The sequence below is a fragment of the Octodon degus genome, unplaced genomic scaffold, assembly GCF_000260255.1.
Source record: "Octodon degus isolate 3935 unplaced genomic scaffold, OctDeg1.0 scaffold00012, whole genome shotgun sequence".
Classification (NCBI taxonomy): Eukaryota; Metazoa; Chordata; class Mammalia; order Rodentia; family Octodontidae; genus Octodon; species Octodon degus.
In genome coordinates, this window is record NW_004524588.1 from 20,691,420 (window position 1) to 20,706,774 (window position 15,355).

The window sequence follows — 15,355 nt, forward strand, 5'->3', positions numbered from 1 at the left end:
CTCTCTCTCTCTCTCTCTCTCTCTCTCTCTCTCTCTCTCTCTCTGTCTCTTTCTCTCTCTCTCTCTCTCTCTTCCCTCTCCATGAATGTAATGTAGGCCTAGAGTTACTGCTACACTATGGGCCAGCCTAGGACTCAAGGAAGAGGCTACACGGCAAGGTCTGATGAGTTTTTAGCTCTGTCTCTCAGCATAGGATCAAGGCAGAGTCCCGGCTCCCCCACAAGCTAAACACATGTCTTGTACAAGTAATCTAAATCCCTCTGAAAGTTGTGTAAGAATGGACTGAGATAAATCGTGCACAATATATATGTCCGGGAATCACAAATAGTTAACAAATGTTTATTATTATTACAATTGCCCTCCTCACAATCAGTATTTTGGTCTTTATGAGTTTTCTTAGAAAATTGAGCTTACAGGTTGGGGATTTTCTATTACCACATTAATACCAAAGCCACATCCTCCAGAACCTACCCTGGGACACTAGCCTGCTCTGTGACAGTTCCCTTGAGCGTGTGCATTCTCCTCTGAGACACAGAGGGTGGGTAAATACAGAGATTTTAGGGTGGAACTCCCTGGTCCCATGGTCACCAACCTACCTCTAATATGACCATATTCTCCTGCATAAACTAATACAGACTGAACACCTTACAAAGCCAGAACATGCAACCCCATGGCTTCAAGATTCATCTCCTCTTCCTTCTCCTTGACCAGATAATTTTGCAAAACTAAACATCTAAAAACCTCAAAGCAAAGCGGAGCAAATTGTGTTTTCTCTTCTGTTGAAATACTCCCCTGTTTTGGAGGTACTAAATCACATTCTAAAGTTGCAAAACTGTCAGGCTGTAGTTAACTTGCATTGCTCCATGTTCCTGATGCAGCACTTGTGAAGACATGGCTTTATAAAGGACTAAAAGACAGCAGTGAGTGACACCTGGTACTGTGCTCCCCACAGTACCCATCTGGCCCTACCCAGAGGGACAGAAAAGAAGGCCAAGAGAGGCTGTGTTGGAAGGCAGTCATGTTGCGCATGAAGACACTTCTGTTTCTTTGCTTACTCCACATGCAGTCTGCCAAGGCCTCTCCCGTACCTTCTGAACACTCAGAAGAGAAAAATACAAAAATTGCTCAGGTAAACTGTCAGCTGAATGGTGGTTGCTTTCTTGATTAGTAGGATTTTTTTTTTTTTTGAGGGTTGTTTTCTCTTTTTGATCTAAAGAGCCTGAAAGAAATTATCTGTGTGGTTCAGTTGAGTTTGAACATCTTTTATCAATGTTCTAGAAGGTTCCAAGATGGTAACACTGGGCTCTCTAAAATCTAGTCATGAAAATAAGTGGGACTCCTCCAAGCCTGGGAATGCACTGCGGAGACGCATCCGGCTGCAACCCCTCTAGAAGGGATGGTTTTGTTTATGGAGCTTCCTGCAAATGGCTTGCTTTCTTTCCTATGGCTTTCTCTTCTAGTATGTCTGTGATCCGGTTGTCAAGGGGCTGCCACCTCCTATGTGGGCGTTGTTTTGTAACCAAAACTGCTAAGTATAGAAGAGAGCATGTCAATGGGGGATTATAACGAACTAGAAATGAGTAAACAGTGTAATGAGATTTTCCTGCGCTGACTTGTTGACTCATAAACTCTTGGAAGCATTTTAGAAGCAAACCAAGTAACTTCCTTTTCCCCTTGCTTTGTAGCTTGAAAGGCCAAAGCTTTAAGAAATACAAGGAAAGCTGTTAAAACTTTCTCATGCAAGATGTTCTTACCTATGAAGTTTTGGAAAAGTGTTATTCTTGATGCTTTTTTTTCCTTAGAATGGCTATATAATCCCTTCGTTTGCATTGGCAACATCTAAAGCCTACCAATTACATACTCTGTACAAGGCACTCTGCTAATTTCATGCCATTCCTGTGATTACTACACCCATGACAGAGGCCAAAGTGAATCCTAAATCAGATGAGCAGTGTGTTCAAGTCCCCACAGCTAGCCCGTGGCACAGCTGAGATTCCCCCAAGCCTCTGTGATCCCAGTGTGTGTGTGCTCCGTCTTGTGTCACTTGTGACGCTGGGACAGGAAGTCTCAGGCTTCACGAGGCGAGATGAAGGAGACTCATAATTGGCTTATTAACACTCCTTGGAAACTTTATTCCCAAATGAGTGCTGACACCTTCCAAAAAGCTATTTTGTTTGTAAAATTGCTTTTTTTTTGTTGTTGTTTTATTTTTTAAAGAGTACAAATTATAGCGGCCAGGGAAATGGTTCAGTAGAATAAGCATTTCCCTGGCAAGTGCAAGGGCAAGGGCTTGCGTTCAATCCCCAGCTCCACCAAAAAAAAAAGAGTACAAATTATAATTAAAACAGAAAAAAATCACAAGCGATACAGAATTTCACTTAATAAGGTAATATGAATGTTGGAGTATTGTAATACATAGTGTTGTCTTCCAAACAGTTATTCATATTACCAGATACATGCATATAAAATTGAAGAAGAAAGAAAAACAAGATAAAAGTATATAAGAAAATAAGGAGAAAAAGTACAAACAACTGAAAAAAAAAAAGGAGACAAAACAAGTTAAAGCATAACTGCTTCTTTCCATAAACTGGCAGAATTGCACAGTACAATTGTCCAAACCACCCTGCTTACATACACAGATAAATCTTTCCCTCACTCCCTCTCCTGCCCTTTTTCTCAACTCAGTAATTATTTCCTTTTGAATAAATGCATTCCCTCTTCCCAGTATCTATTATACCATTCAGATTCCATTTTTCTCTTTCAGGTTCTGGTGAGTAAAATTTTAATATCAATGGTGCTATTGTTATCCAAAATGTATCTGGGGTTCTTTGGAAACAATTTATTCTCTTTTAAAAGGCAGTATGAGGCTGCGACCTAGAGCAGCGGTTTCCGCGCCGGGCTCTGGAGCACGAGGTCGCCGGTTCGCGCCCCCGTCCCGACTCCTGGGGCTGGGGAGATGGCTCAGTGGAATAAGCGCTTCCCTGGCAAGTGCAAGGGCCTGAATTCAATCCCCGGTTCCGCAAAAAAAAAAAAAAAAAAAAAGACAGTATGGACCGCTGGAACCTGAATTGTCACATTACAAGCGCCCCATGCAGTTAATTAAAACTTCTTTCCAGTAGTAAGAGGGTTTTAAAAGGAAATCTTCATTGGTTCAACTAATATGTTAAGAGACATTTAAAACTGCTAGTCCTAATTTTTCAAATAAAGATAAGTAACATTTTTGTATGTGCAACTGGATGCCAACCCTTCACAAGGCCTATGTTTATGCACGAATATGAGCTGGAACACTGACTAAGGGACTATTTTTTCCAGTCGCCATTGTTCTCTCAAGTCAGACTATAATGTTCTGGCTGTAAGAGTGGCTGTCATGTTAGTGGTCCCCACTGGAGCTCTGCAATAACTTAGAAAAGATTGCAAAGTGCCCAGAGAACTGGAGAACGCTTCCAAACAAGGACTGTGTGTGCTTACTTTGTCCAGAAATACCTGGAACAGTTCTACCACTTGCAAATAAAGGATTTTCGGTCTTCAGCTTGGAATAGCACCCACAGGTTTGTTGAAAAGCTGAAAGAAATGCAGCAATTTTTTGGATTGAACGTGACGGGAAAGCCAGATGCAGAAACTCTGGAGATGATGAAAAGACCTCGCTGTGGAGTGCCTGACACCGGTGACTACATGCTGACGCCAGGAAGGCCCAGGTGGAAACACACCGACCTGACCTACAGGTAAGCTTCTGGAGCTGCAGAATTCATTCTGTCCACTGGAGGTGACTGAGCTCTAATGACATGGAGACAGTGTCCCTGGACATAGGCCACCCCAGGAAAAAGAGGCAAATACCCCTGAACTTGTAGAGTATGAAGAATAAGTGAATGAATGCATGAATGAATGAAACACAAATTGTAAACAAGTATGAGAATGAAAGGCTAGAGACCTTACAGATTCTTTTCACCCCAAAGCCTGTCATTTTGTCCTCCACCTCCAAACAATCTAGACAAGTCTATGGCATTGAGAACCTGTCTCTCTAGACACTCATTTTAAGGCCAAAATAAGGCTTAGGAAATCTAGGCCCACATTCCCATGTTGGTAATGAGACTAGTACCCTGAATTTGTGGACCACTGTTTACCAAGCAGTGAGTTAAGTGCTCTTCAGGAATTCAATCCCCAGGGCAACCTCCTGAGAAGGATCCTATTTATTATCCTTGTTTTACAAGTGAGGACACTGAGGCTATTTTTCCAGTGCGATGTCCATCTTCAGGCCTGAAATCTGCACCGTCCCCTACTCTGCCCCCATGGTAGACACCACGAATGCAACTCGCTCCACCAACAGCAACTGGGTCTGCTCATGGGAACCTGTCCTGAGCAATGACAAATGCTTTGTGTAACTTCTTGTCTCCAAGGATTAGAAATTACACGCCACAGTTGCTTCGAGCTGAGGTGGAATCAGCTATTGAAGAAGCTTTTAAAGTGTGGAGCACTGCCTCACGCCTGACCTTCACCAGGACCACAGAGGAAGAGGCGGACATCAACATTGCTTTCGTCCAGAGAGGTGCGCTCTCAGCGGTCTCTCTCAGCTTGCTTTCTCTGGCTAATCAGAGGCACCACAGGACTAAACATGAATTATCTTTTTGTAGAGCATGGTGACAGTTCCCCATTTGACGGGCCCAACGGGATCCTTGCTCATGCCTTTCAGCCGGGTCAGGGTATTGGAGGAGATGCTCATTTTGATGCAGAAGAGACATGGACCTCCATGAGCCCAGAAGGTAAATCCACCGAGGTTTTGTCCACATGCAGCTTCTGAATTACCTTTGTCCACATAAGAATCTGCCCACGTGTGTTCAGCCACACACACACACACATGCAAATTATTTTAGTATTTCAAATTCATACAAATAGATCATTTAAAACTTTTGCCACCTCAAGATACTAAATTATTTAGGTTTAAAAAAAATCCCAAAGCTAATTACTGACGTTACTTCCTAAGATAATGACTGTCTTGGTTACTTTTCTCTAGTTGTTGAGACAGAATACCTGATTCCCAAAATTAAGGAAAGAAAGGTTTATTTAGTTCGCCGTTTGTGGAGGCTTCAGTTCATAATCAACCTGGCTCCAAGGCAGGGTGGCACATGGAAGGGGGCAGCAGTTCATGGTGGCAGGAAGCAGCAAAAGCAGCAGGAGCGAGCCCTCTCCCTCCCTAACGTTGGGTGCAGGCTGCCAGCCCTAGGACGGCTGTACCCACACCCATAATCCCAGCACTGGACCAGGGGTCACTCAAAACTCCAGAAGCCCACGCCAGGGCTGCATGAGGCTTTGGGGGACATCTAGGGACAAGCCATAGCACGTCTTCATGCCTTTGTGCCACTATAACAGAATACCCGAGACTGGGTCACTGACAAGGAAGAGAACTTTATTTCTCATGAGGTTTGAGGCCAGCTAGCCCAGAGCCGAAGCACTGGCATCCGAAGAGGCTCTTCTTGCTTCATCCTCTCAATGGCAGCAGACAGAGGGGCAGGACAAGAGCAGACTCCCAGCCAGAGCCCTTCACGGCGACGCAAATCCAAGCTTCTCGTTAGCCCCCCTCCCCGCTCTGCTGCATCGGGACTGAGCTTATAGCACACAGACTTCTAAGAGAAACATTCACACCCCAGCAGGCTGGGGTCAGGTCAAATCCTGCCTGTGCCTGCCGGTGCCAGGTTGTGCTGTAAGAAGCTACATGCATTTGTTCATGCGGTGACAGGCCAGGCAGCTGCAGAGACGCGCAAAGCCTAAAAACGGTGCTGGTCGTTGCTTTAGGTCATATCTCTTACTGAAGTTCTGAAGGGCAGTGATGTTTGAAAAGGCCTATTCTTTGAATTTTTGCAAATTCAGAAGGAATTAAATTTTCAGTATAATAGAATAATTTGGAAGGTTCTCCTGTGAGGAACAATCAGCCACATGCTCTCCTCTAGTTGTTTCATCTTCAGCGGCCTCTTCCTGTGCAGCGAACCACCCATTCTAGGAATAAAACCTCAAAACAAGAAAGGGAAGGCTGTCTGGAGGGAAGCCAAAAACAGCGAGAGCAGCTATAGCCAGACTGTGGTTCCTTTACCAGGCCGGAGGGCAGCAACGTAGGCTTGTCAGAAAATGATAGGAGCAAGAGAGCACATTTTATGTTTCTTTCTTTCTTTTTATTTGGTACAAGGTCTCACTACGCAGTTCAGACTCCTAGAGATCCTCCTGTCTCAGCCTCTCCCATGCTGTGATTGCAGGAGTGCCCCACCAAATCAGGTTTAAGACAGCATGTTTTAGTTAATAAAGGGAAAAGTCCCTTCCCTTTGCTTGCTTGCCACCTGCTCCCCCTCCCACCCTCTCAGCGTCTCAGCGTCTCAGCTGCCAGCACATACTCGCCCGAAGCCCCGTGCTAGGAACTGTGTGCACACAGAGTAAGGAGCAGTGCCCACTCTTCCTATCCCCTGTTGCCTGGGATGGTCACCCACCTGCTCAGTGATGCAAATTCCTCCCTCCGCTAGCCTCCCCCGTCTCCGCCCTCTCTTGTTTTCTCTACTACTACAGCAAGATTATTCCTAGGAGAGCCCATCTTGGTTCTCACTATTTGCCTGCTTAAATGTTTTCAGTGTTCCCATATTCTCCACCGAACCAGGCCCAAATATTTCACTTGGAATTTGAATTCTTAGTGATTATCCGGCCTCCTTTTTCTTGGCTGGCTTTCCTATGTTAAGGGCACAGCCACATCACAGATGTTTCCAGGTCACTTCCTGTGCTTTCATCCTCCTGTGCTTGCTCACGATCCTTCTCTTCCTGAAATGCCTTTCCCAGACCCCGACCTCCACCTTCCCAGGTTCCCACACCTAGCCGTGCAGTGACCAGGGCACCCTCTGCCTTGTCTTCTGCTGTGCTGAGGTCTCCACAAACGAGCCCTGGCACTGCCACACCCCTCTCCTCGCTGTTCTCGTCCACTGTGCTGGGCCCTCAGCTTGTTGGCACACACTTCCCCTCCTAGATTATGCACCCTGGAAGCTCAGAGTCAGCTCGGCTCCCCCACAGCCTCTCGTACTGTGCTCCAGGCACGTAATGGTGATTTTTGAGGCACATAATGTTCCTGAAAGCATAATGGAACAGTATACTGGAAAGAAAGCAAGCCTTAGAGCGCTGGTCAGATTTTACTTCCTGATTATGCTACTATCTGATTAAAGTCGAACATTATGGTGAAAGCAGGTGTCTTGACCTCAGACCTACAACTTTCCAGATGCAAAAATGATAAGATATTTAAAAGCTATGGGCTTTTGTTCCTTTGTTGTAAAAATGTTATTAACACTTCATGAACTCGTTGTAAGCATTGTACATTATTACCTTGCCCAGCATATGCTGGGTACTCTGCAACTATGATTACTGGTGTTTTTCAAAGTGAACTTGTAAAGAAAAGGCATGATGTGTTTGTGAGGAGGCGCACAGGTTGGCTGAACTGCAAGACACCTGAGGTCAAGCCCTCAAATATCTGCAGATGTGGCAGCTCTTGGGAGCCAGGGAAAGGCGTCTGGGCTTTGATAGGAAGCAGGACCCTTGTAGTTAGAATTTCTACCACCTGAACCCACACGGAGTCACTCACCACACACTCTTGTGTTTCAGGTTACAACCTGTTTCTCGTTGCTGCTCATGAGTTCGGCCACTCTCTGGGGCTCTCCCACTCCAAAGACCCCGGCGCCTTGATGTACCCCAACTATGCCTTCAGGGATCCTAGCACCTACTCGCTCCCTCAAGATGACATCAATGGAATTCAGGACATCTACGGTAAGGTCATCTGAAGAACCGGGCAGTAGACGGTAGTGGGACCAGGGAGCAGGCACAGGCAGGAGCCCCAAGAGCCGGGCGTCTACGTAGATCTTCCTTGGTCGTCACTCGCATGCTGTCTTCAGGGCAGGTTCACCCCTATCTCTAAACATTGTCAGGAATACATTAGCATCAGCAAAGGAGGCCTTGGGGTTGGCTCGGATTCTGCCTCAAGATGTTAGGATGAGCTATGCCGTGATGTTTCTCAGTTTTTAGTCTCGGAACAGTGGGGATGTCTCCCCTCCTCTTTTATGCTTCTCAATTTTATATATTCTAAAAATACATGCCATGTCTTTTCCGTGTCTGCAATCCTACTCGATGATGTATCTATGAAAGAAACTTTCACACAGGTCCTCAGGGGTACACGTACATGGCATGTGAAGCATGTGTGCTAAAGTCTTGTTTGTGGCAGAAGGGGCTGGAGGGCCCCAGAGGACCTCTTAAAGGAAGAAAACTGCAGTACAGCATGGTGTACGTGTGCCACGGAGTGACATCCCGCAGCCAGAAGCACAGAGTTAGAAGCACGTAGCCCCAAAGCATCATTATTCTCACTAAGCAAATTAAAACTTTAAGAAGGCCAAATGTGTGGTGAGTCAGTGCTTGGCAGGGCAGTCTGACAGCATTTCTCTTCGGGTGAAGATCTGTAGCTTGCTGAGAAGCAGCTATAGAAAGTACACTAACAATCGCACAGACTTACGCTTAATAAAACCCCGCCCCCCTCCCAGGCCCTTCAGACAACCCCGTCCAGCCTACTGGACCAAGCACCCCCAGAGCCTGCGACCCCAGGCTGACATTTGATGCTGCTACGACGCTCCGTGGAGAAATATTTTTCTTTAAAGACAGGTAGAAAATTCAATTTTCTCCTCTTTTGACTTCTTATTAACACATCTTGACACTGGATTCTAACTGAGTTACATAAGAGCTTTTCCTTTGCAGTCTACAAGGCATTAAAAGGAGTAGGGTTTTTTAGCATTTTTCTGGGTAACACAAAATGTCAAGAAAAAAGCCCTAAAACATTCATGTATGCACTGAGATATAAACAGATGTGGCCTACAGTTGCCCGGGAACTCAACAGCTGAGTTGAACGGAACCAAAACGTCATTTGGTTCCATCCAACATCAGCCAAGTAAATGGAAACTGCCCCTTACCCGGCAGTGAGGCAAGGCATCCAACTGAAAATGTCCATTTTTCCACTGCTACTTTCTGACTGTAGAGTCACAGGCTGCATGTGTGTGTTATAGCTTTGGCCAGTGACTGTATATTCTTAAATTTTATTTATTTATTTATTTATTTATTTATTTATTTTGTATTTTAGGGAAAGGTCTACAGGGTGTTCATGGTCTCACTACTAGAACGGACTTGTAGTGATCTGCCTGTTTACAGCCTCCCAAGAGCTGGGATTATAGGCATGTGCCACCACACCCAATCTTAACTGCCATCTCAGGCATCCCAGGCACAGGGCCGGCATGGCAGGCCACAGGGATCAAACTCCTGGCCCCTGCACCTGCTTGCAGGCACTTTAATCTGCTGAGCTATTTGGCCGGCCCTATTCTTAACATTTAAAGGGATAAATAATGAAAAGTACTGACATACATTGTCAATGTGTCCATAAAGGACAATGCCAAATGTCACCAAGTAAGATATATCACTCTTGGGGCCAGGGAGATAGCTCAGGAGAATAAGCACTTGCCTGGCAAGCGCAAGGGCCTGAGTTCAATCATTGGTTCCGGAAAAAAAAAAAAAAAAATCACTCTTGTGACCTCTTGGGGAAACAGAACCTTCCAGATGGACGTTACCATAGAACTTAGGCATGGGCTGGTCACGGGGCTGGAAACTGCACCTATTTTATTGTTATATCCTCCTGAAGTATATGCATATCTGTGTGCAGTGCAGAAAGATTATATTCTCTACGGACAGTTGCTTTACATCACAGCTTCATCTTACTAGAGCCACTATTTGCCCGAGAATCCTAGAAACCAATAACTTAGGTGTGTGTGTGTGTGTGTGTGTGTGTGTGTGTGTGTCTTTATGTTCTCTTAGGTACTTCTGGAGACGGCACCCTCAGCTGCAAGAGGTCGAGCTCAACTTCATTTCTCTATTCTGGCCGTCCTTGCCCAGTGATATACAGGCTGCTTACGAGGACCCAGATAAAGACCTGGTCTTCATATTTAAAGGTAACTTCCTAAAGTCCTTATTTTCATGGCGCCAGATTGCAGGGGTGGGATTCCTTGTTATCCAGTACAGGTGTGAAAGAGAAGAGCTGAGGAGCGCGGGTCGGCCTGGCCTGGGCAAGGAGCGAGGGTCGGCTTCCTCTTGGTGATGGGCTGCCGCGTGGGTCTGAGCCCCCCTCAGGCCCTGGTGCTCCCCATAACAAGACCACATGAGGCCATCTTTGTCACTCCTCGTTCTCATCCTAGGTAGAATTTGATGACCTCACCCTCACCCTAGATAGGTTACAATTTACTTGCTGTGTAGAAGCTACATGAAATAAGGCCTGAAACTGTAGAGCCCTAAATACCAGGACTAAGAAATTCAACTAGGAATTTGCAAAAGTATGAAGCAGAACCCTTAAGGACACCATAACCGCCATGAGCTCACCTTGGCCACCTCCATCTTCAAAGACTATCTGTTCCATTTTAATTCTAGGATGAATTTCTACAATGGCCAGAAAATGGTGTTATGTTATTTTGTAAAAATGGGAAAACTTTACCTAACATCTAACCTGAATCACTGACAGGAAACCAGTACTGGGCGATGAGCGGCTACGACGTTCAGCGCGGCTACCCCAGGCACATAGCGGACTTCGGATTTCCAAGCACCGTGCAAGCTCTTGATGCCGCTGTTTCCTACAAAGGAAAGACTTACTTCTTTGCGAACAATCTGTTCTGGAGGTAAGATGAACTGTGTTTTTTCAATCAGAAGTTAAATTCTGTGCTTCTCTGCCCTGTCAGCAAACCATTAACAAACACACATGAAGATTTGAAAAACCTACAGGGTCTCTGATAGGTTTTAGTGAGGATATAGCCATTCTCTTGATGTTACTATGGATTTTGAAAACATTTTGATAAAATCAGAATGCCTGAAAAATAGTATTAAGGATTCTGAATCATAAAAAATAACACAACTTCATAAAGGGCTAAAATGGAAAAAGACATAGGCTAATTTTCACGTAAGGATTAAATTCTGATACACACAATTTGTAAATATTGTAAATATTGTAAATGTTGTCCTTATATCCATTAAAATATGATGCCTCAGATGCACATAATGCTTATATTTATAGATACGCAAATACATATAGATGATAGACATACCAGTTAAGCATCATCCTTAAAACACAGAAGATCTTGTTTTTGGCAATAATCTTGAATCAGCCACAAGAGCTCTGTTTTCTGATTAATGATAACCATCCAAGTTTATTTGATAAGCATCTTAGTATAACTAATGTATTCTACATAGTTTAATACATATGTATGTATCCTTAGGTTAAAAAATTAACCAACCCTAATCCAAGTAAATAGGACATTGTGAAAACCAAATTTTGAAAGACACTTTGCCAACATGCATGCCATTAAAAAAAAACTATTATCCTTGTAGTCTGTATCAGTCTTAAATCATGTGGTATTTTATTATTATCAGGTATGATAATCAGAGACGGTCCATGGACCCGGGTTATCCCAAATGTACATCAATTGCCTTTCCAGGAATACGAAGTAGAATTGATGCCATTTTCCAGGAGAACAGTAAGTATAAGGGAAAAAAAACTTGCTAAAAAAATTGATGAAATTTGAAATAGCATATTTACATTGCATGTTATATTGGAATGGGGGCAGAATATTTACTTGAACATATCTAGGATCTTCTATAAACTAATTCAATAAATGAACTCTTCCTTTGTAGACTTCTTCCTTTTCTTCAGTGGACCAAAATATTATGCATTCGATCTTACTGCTCAAAGAGTTACTAGAAGTGCAAGAAGCAATCTATGGCTTAATTGCAGATAAAAGTAAAGCAAAAGCAAAGTGATTGCGCCGAAGTTCTGAAAATGGAAGAAATATTCAATTGCAAATGCATCACTTCAAGTCATGATTATACTTCCCTCAATTCTAAGTAATGTTTGTTGCTTTTATTTTTCCTCTCCCAACACTGTATTCCCTGGGTCTATCCTCCGTGAAAATGTGCTTGGAATAGTAAACCCTTGGCAGAGACTGATTCAGTTCTACACATCCTATCTTAGATTGACAAATCTATCATAAGGAGAAGGAAAGGAAGCTCTCTTTGTGACCTCTGTATTTTTTTTCTTTATTTATTTGACTTCTGAGATTCAGTTTCATTGCTGGCTTGTCTGATTTCAAATATTCTGAAGTCCCTTTAAATAGTCTTATATGCATCTGCTGCATGCAACAGCACTGGATTTTGATTAGAAGTAAGAATTATAAAAAATAGACAAATGTTCCTTGATTTTATAAAACTTGTGGTGCTATTTTTCACTCTTGGAAAGAAATAAACATAATATATGTTGTGGATTGAATTGTGTTTCTCCCAAAAACAGGTATGTTGAAGTCTTAACCCCAACGAATGTGAGTTTATTTAAAACCAGGGGCTTGGGCTGGCAAAAGAGCTCAGCAGACTAAGCCCCTGCTTACGCAAGCACAGGGACCAAAGTTCAATCCCCAGCACCACATGCCATGCCAGCCACGCCCCCAGGGCAGGCTGAGCCAGCCAGAGTTGGGGAGTAGAGGTGCATGCCTGTAATCCCAGTGCTGGGGAGGCTGAAAGCAGGAAGAGCACTAGTCCAAGCTGCACAGTGAGAAGCTGCAACAACCAAATACATTTAAAATATAAATAAATAAATAAATAAATAAATAAATAAATAAAACAAACCAGGGGCATTGCATATGTAATTAGTTACATAAAGATGCTTCATGCTGGATTAAGGGGAGCTCTTAATCTGTATGACTTGTGTCCTTATAAAAATAAGAGAGGGCTGAGGGTAGACTTGCCTAGCACGCATGAGGTTCTGGGTTCAAGTCCCAGCAGAAGGGGGTGGGCAGAGAGAGACAGTGACACAGAGACAGAGACGGACAGACAGAGACAGAGACAGAAAGAGAGATAGAGGCAGAGAGAGACAGAGACACAGAGACAGAGATGGACAGACAGACAGAGACAGAGACAGAAAGACAGACGCAGAGAGAGAGAAATGAGAGAGACAGAAAGAAAGAGACAGAAAGAGAGAGAGAGAGAGAGAGAGAGAGAGAGAGAGAGAGAGAGAGGCAGAAGCAGAGGCAGAAAGAGAAAAGAGTCAAAGATAGAACCCGAGATTGGCGGGACGGAGTGATGGGCCTGCAAGCCATTGCATGACCAGGATTTCTCATGACCGCCAGAAGCTGGGAAAAGAGAAAAACAAGTTTCTCCTGTAACCTGAGAGAAGGTATTGTGGCACCATGACAGCTGGGACTTTGGACTTCAAGACTCCCGGACTGAAGGAATACATTTCTGTTGCTTTGAGCCACCTAGTCTGTGAATCTTCATCCCAACAGTCTTAGAAAGGTAGCACGGTACCTTTGCACTTAAAAAAGGGACTCAGCACAGCACGCCAGCTGAGCTCCTGCTAAGGGTCACTGGGCATCTTCCCAGGGAAGCAGCAAAACAAGAGGCTCCACTTTCTCTTCTGCCGCCGCCCTGCCCTCCTTCCCCAGTCTACGCAAACAGCCCGCTGCGTCTGTTGGTCCTTAGCTCCTCGTTTTCCCGGCCACTCAAGAGGACGCATGGTACACCTGACAGGCCATGCCTGTGTCTGTGTGTACGTCACTGGGGTTGCTACACAAACGAACAATACTAGGCACAAAATGCAGAAAGTCTTATGCAACGGAATTAATGAATCCCATTGATGTCTTATGTGGACCTCGATGTACACATTTGCTACCGGCTCTCTCTTGTCAAAAATCTCAAGACTCTTGGAAGGGAGCAGTGAACGCTTAAAATTTTTATTTTGACCAATTTTACATGCTTATGCCTCGTAATCTGCGCAGCTACTTTCAAGACAGCAACGTGCAATGTAACAACCGTTGTTGAATTTCTATCATCTCACTTTTTGAAATTCGGTATCATTTCTAATGTTTTATCTATTATTTTATATTCTCTTTAAAATAAAAAAATCTCGGGCCTCACGAGACCTCAACATCAAGACATGAAAGTCATACTTGCACATTTAAGGATGTTACCATGTAATGCAGCTTGCTATGTGATGTCTATGGGTTGTAAAAGGTATTCCTCACCAGTGCATGCTGTATTCTTTCCCTCTTATTCAAATTACACAAATAACTAGTATGAATTCAAAATTACCTACAAAATAAGCTCAAAATATTTCTATCTTAAATGACTGATCTTTGAGCTACTTATAATTTCTTAAAGTGCCACCACATAGTACACATGAAGTTTAAAAAAGAATACTTCCAGCCATTTATTTCCTTGTCTGAATTCTTGTATCAATAGTAAATTTTAATAACTATTTTACATTTTATGAAAATTTTATACATAGTATGTCCTCAAAAATTCCCTCAAATATGTCAGCACATTATTTTTTACTTATTTTACAAGATAAGAAAACAGACTAGTATAATCTGTCACTCTGCTCATTAATTCCTCATTTATTCAGCATAAATCCATTAATCATCCACAAGCTTGTGGTGCTGTGCTAGGAAGAGAAGGGGATCTATGTCCCCAATTTATTGCACTAGTATGACAAAAGCAGATTTGTATATTCCATTTTTAACTACAGAGTCAAAATGTCAGTTTTTAAGTCAAAAAATGAAACATACATTTTCTCAAAACTCCTGGTAAATCTGTAAACTAGTCATAATGGATTCTTAAGCCAAAACTCATCTATTGAATTTTTCTAGATGAAAACTGCATTCTTATTATTTCTTTACCCATAATTCACAGTCATAGGACATTAATCACAACATAAGAAGTTGAAAAATCTTTATTTCCTTCTTGAAAACACATTTCTTGGCTGACCCACGGATGTTTTGTGTGAGTCTAGGAGATACTAGAAATTGAACTTAAAATTTAGGATTCTTTTTTATTTAGGTGCATTACAGCCTAAGTCAAGATCTCGGTGCAGGTACCTCTGGAGGCGGATGTAGGCCCAGGAAGAAGGGGGAGGAAACAAGCCAGGTGGTACAGGGAAGGAGGAAAGGCCAGATCACGACAGGGGCGCGGAACTGAGATTTCTGCTATGGCCCACGCGTGCTTGCCTGGTTCTACCAGGCCCCTGAGAAGCCACCAATGTTCGTGCCTCTCGTGCCCAGGAAGCTGGGACGTTCCTCCATTGGTGCCAACCCACACTGTGTGAGGTTTGTACGCACTCCCTGACACTTTCAGATGTATCCTCGCTCTCTGGCAGCTCTCTGGCATAACTCTGGTGCTTAAAGTTGGACTTTGTAAGGGCTAACCAAATAGCTCAGAGGATTAAAGCACCTGCAAGCAGGCACTGGGGCTGGGGGTTCAATTCCTGGGCCTGCAGTGCCAG

At 43.6% G+C, this 15,355-nt stretch overlaps 1 protein-coding gene across 1 annotated transcript; it reads left to right on the forward strand.

The window, feature by feature from the left end:
• The first annotated feature begins 899 nt into the window (after positions 1–899).
• Mmp8 (matrix metallopeptidase 8) lies at positions 900–12,334 on the forward strand. Its single transcript, XM_004626148.2, has 10 exons — positions 900–1,129; positions 3,478–3,722; positions 4,395–4,543; positions 4,629–4,757; positions 7,621–7,782; positions 8,547–8,664; positions 9,862–9,995; positions 10,559–10,712; positions 11,461–11,564; positions 11,722–12,334. Exons 1-10 carry the CDS (start codon positions 1,019–1,021, stop codon positions 11,823–11,825), a joined length of 1,410 nt encoding a protein of 469 aa, XP_004626205.1. The 5' UTR covers positions 900–1,018; the 3' UTR covers positions 11,826–12,334.
• The last annotated feature ends 3,021 nt before the right edge of the window (positions 12,335–15,355 follow it).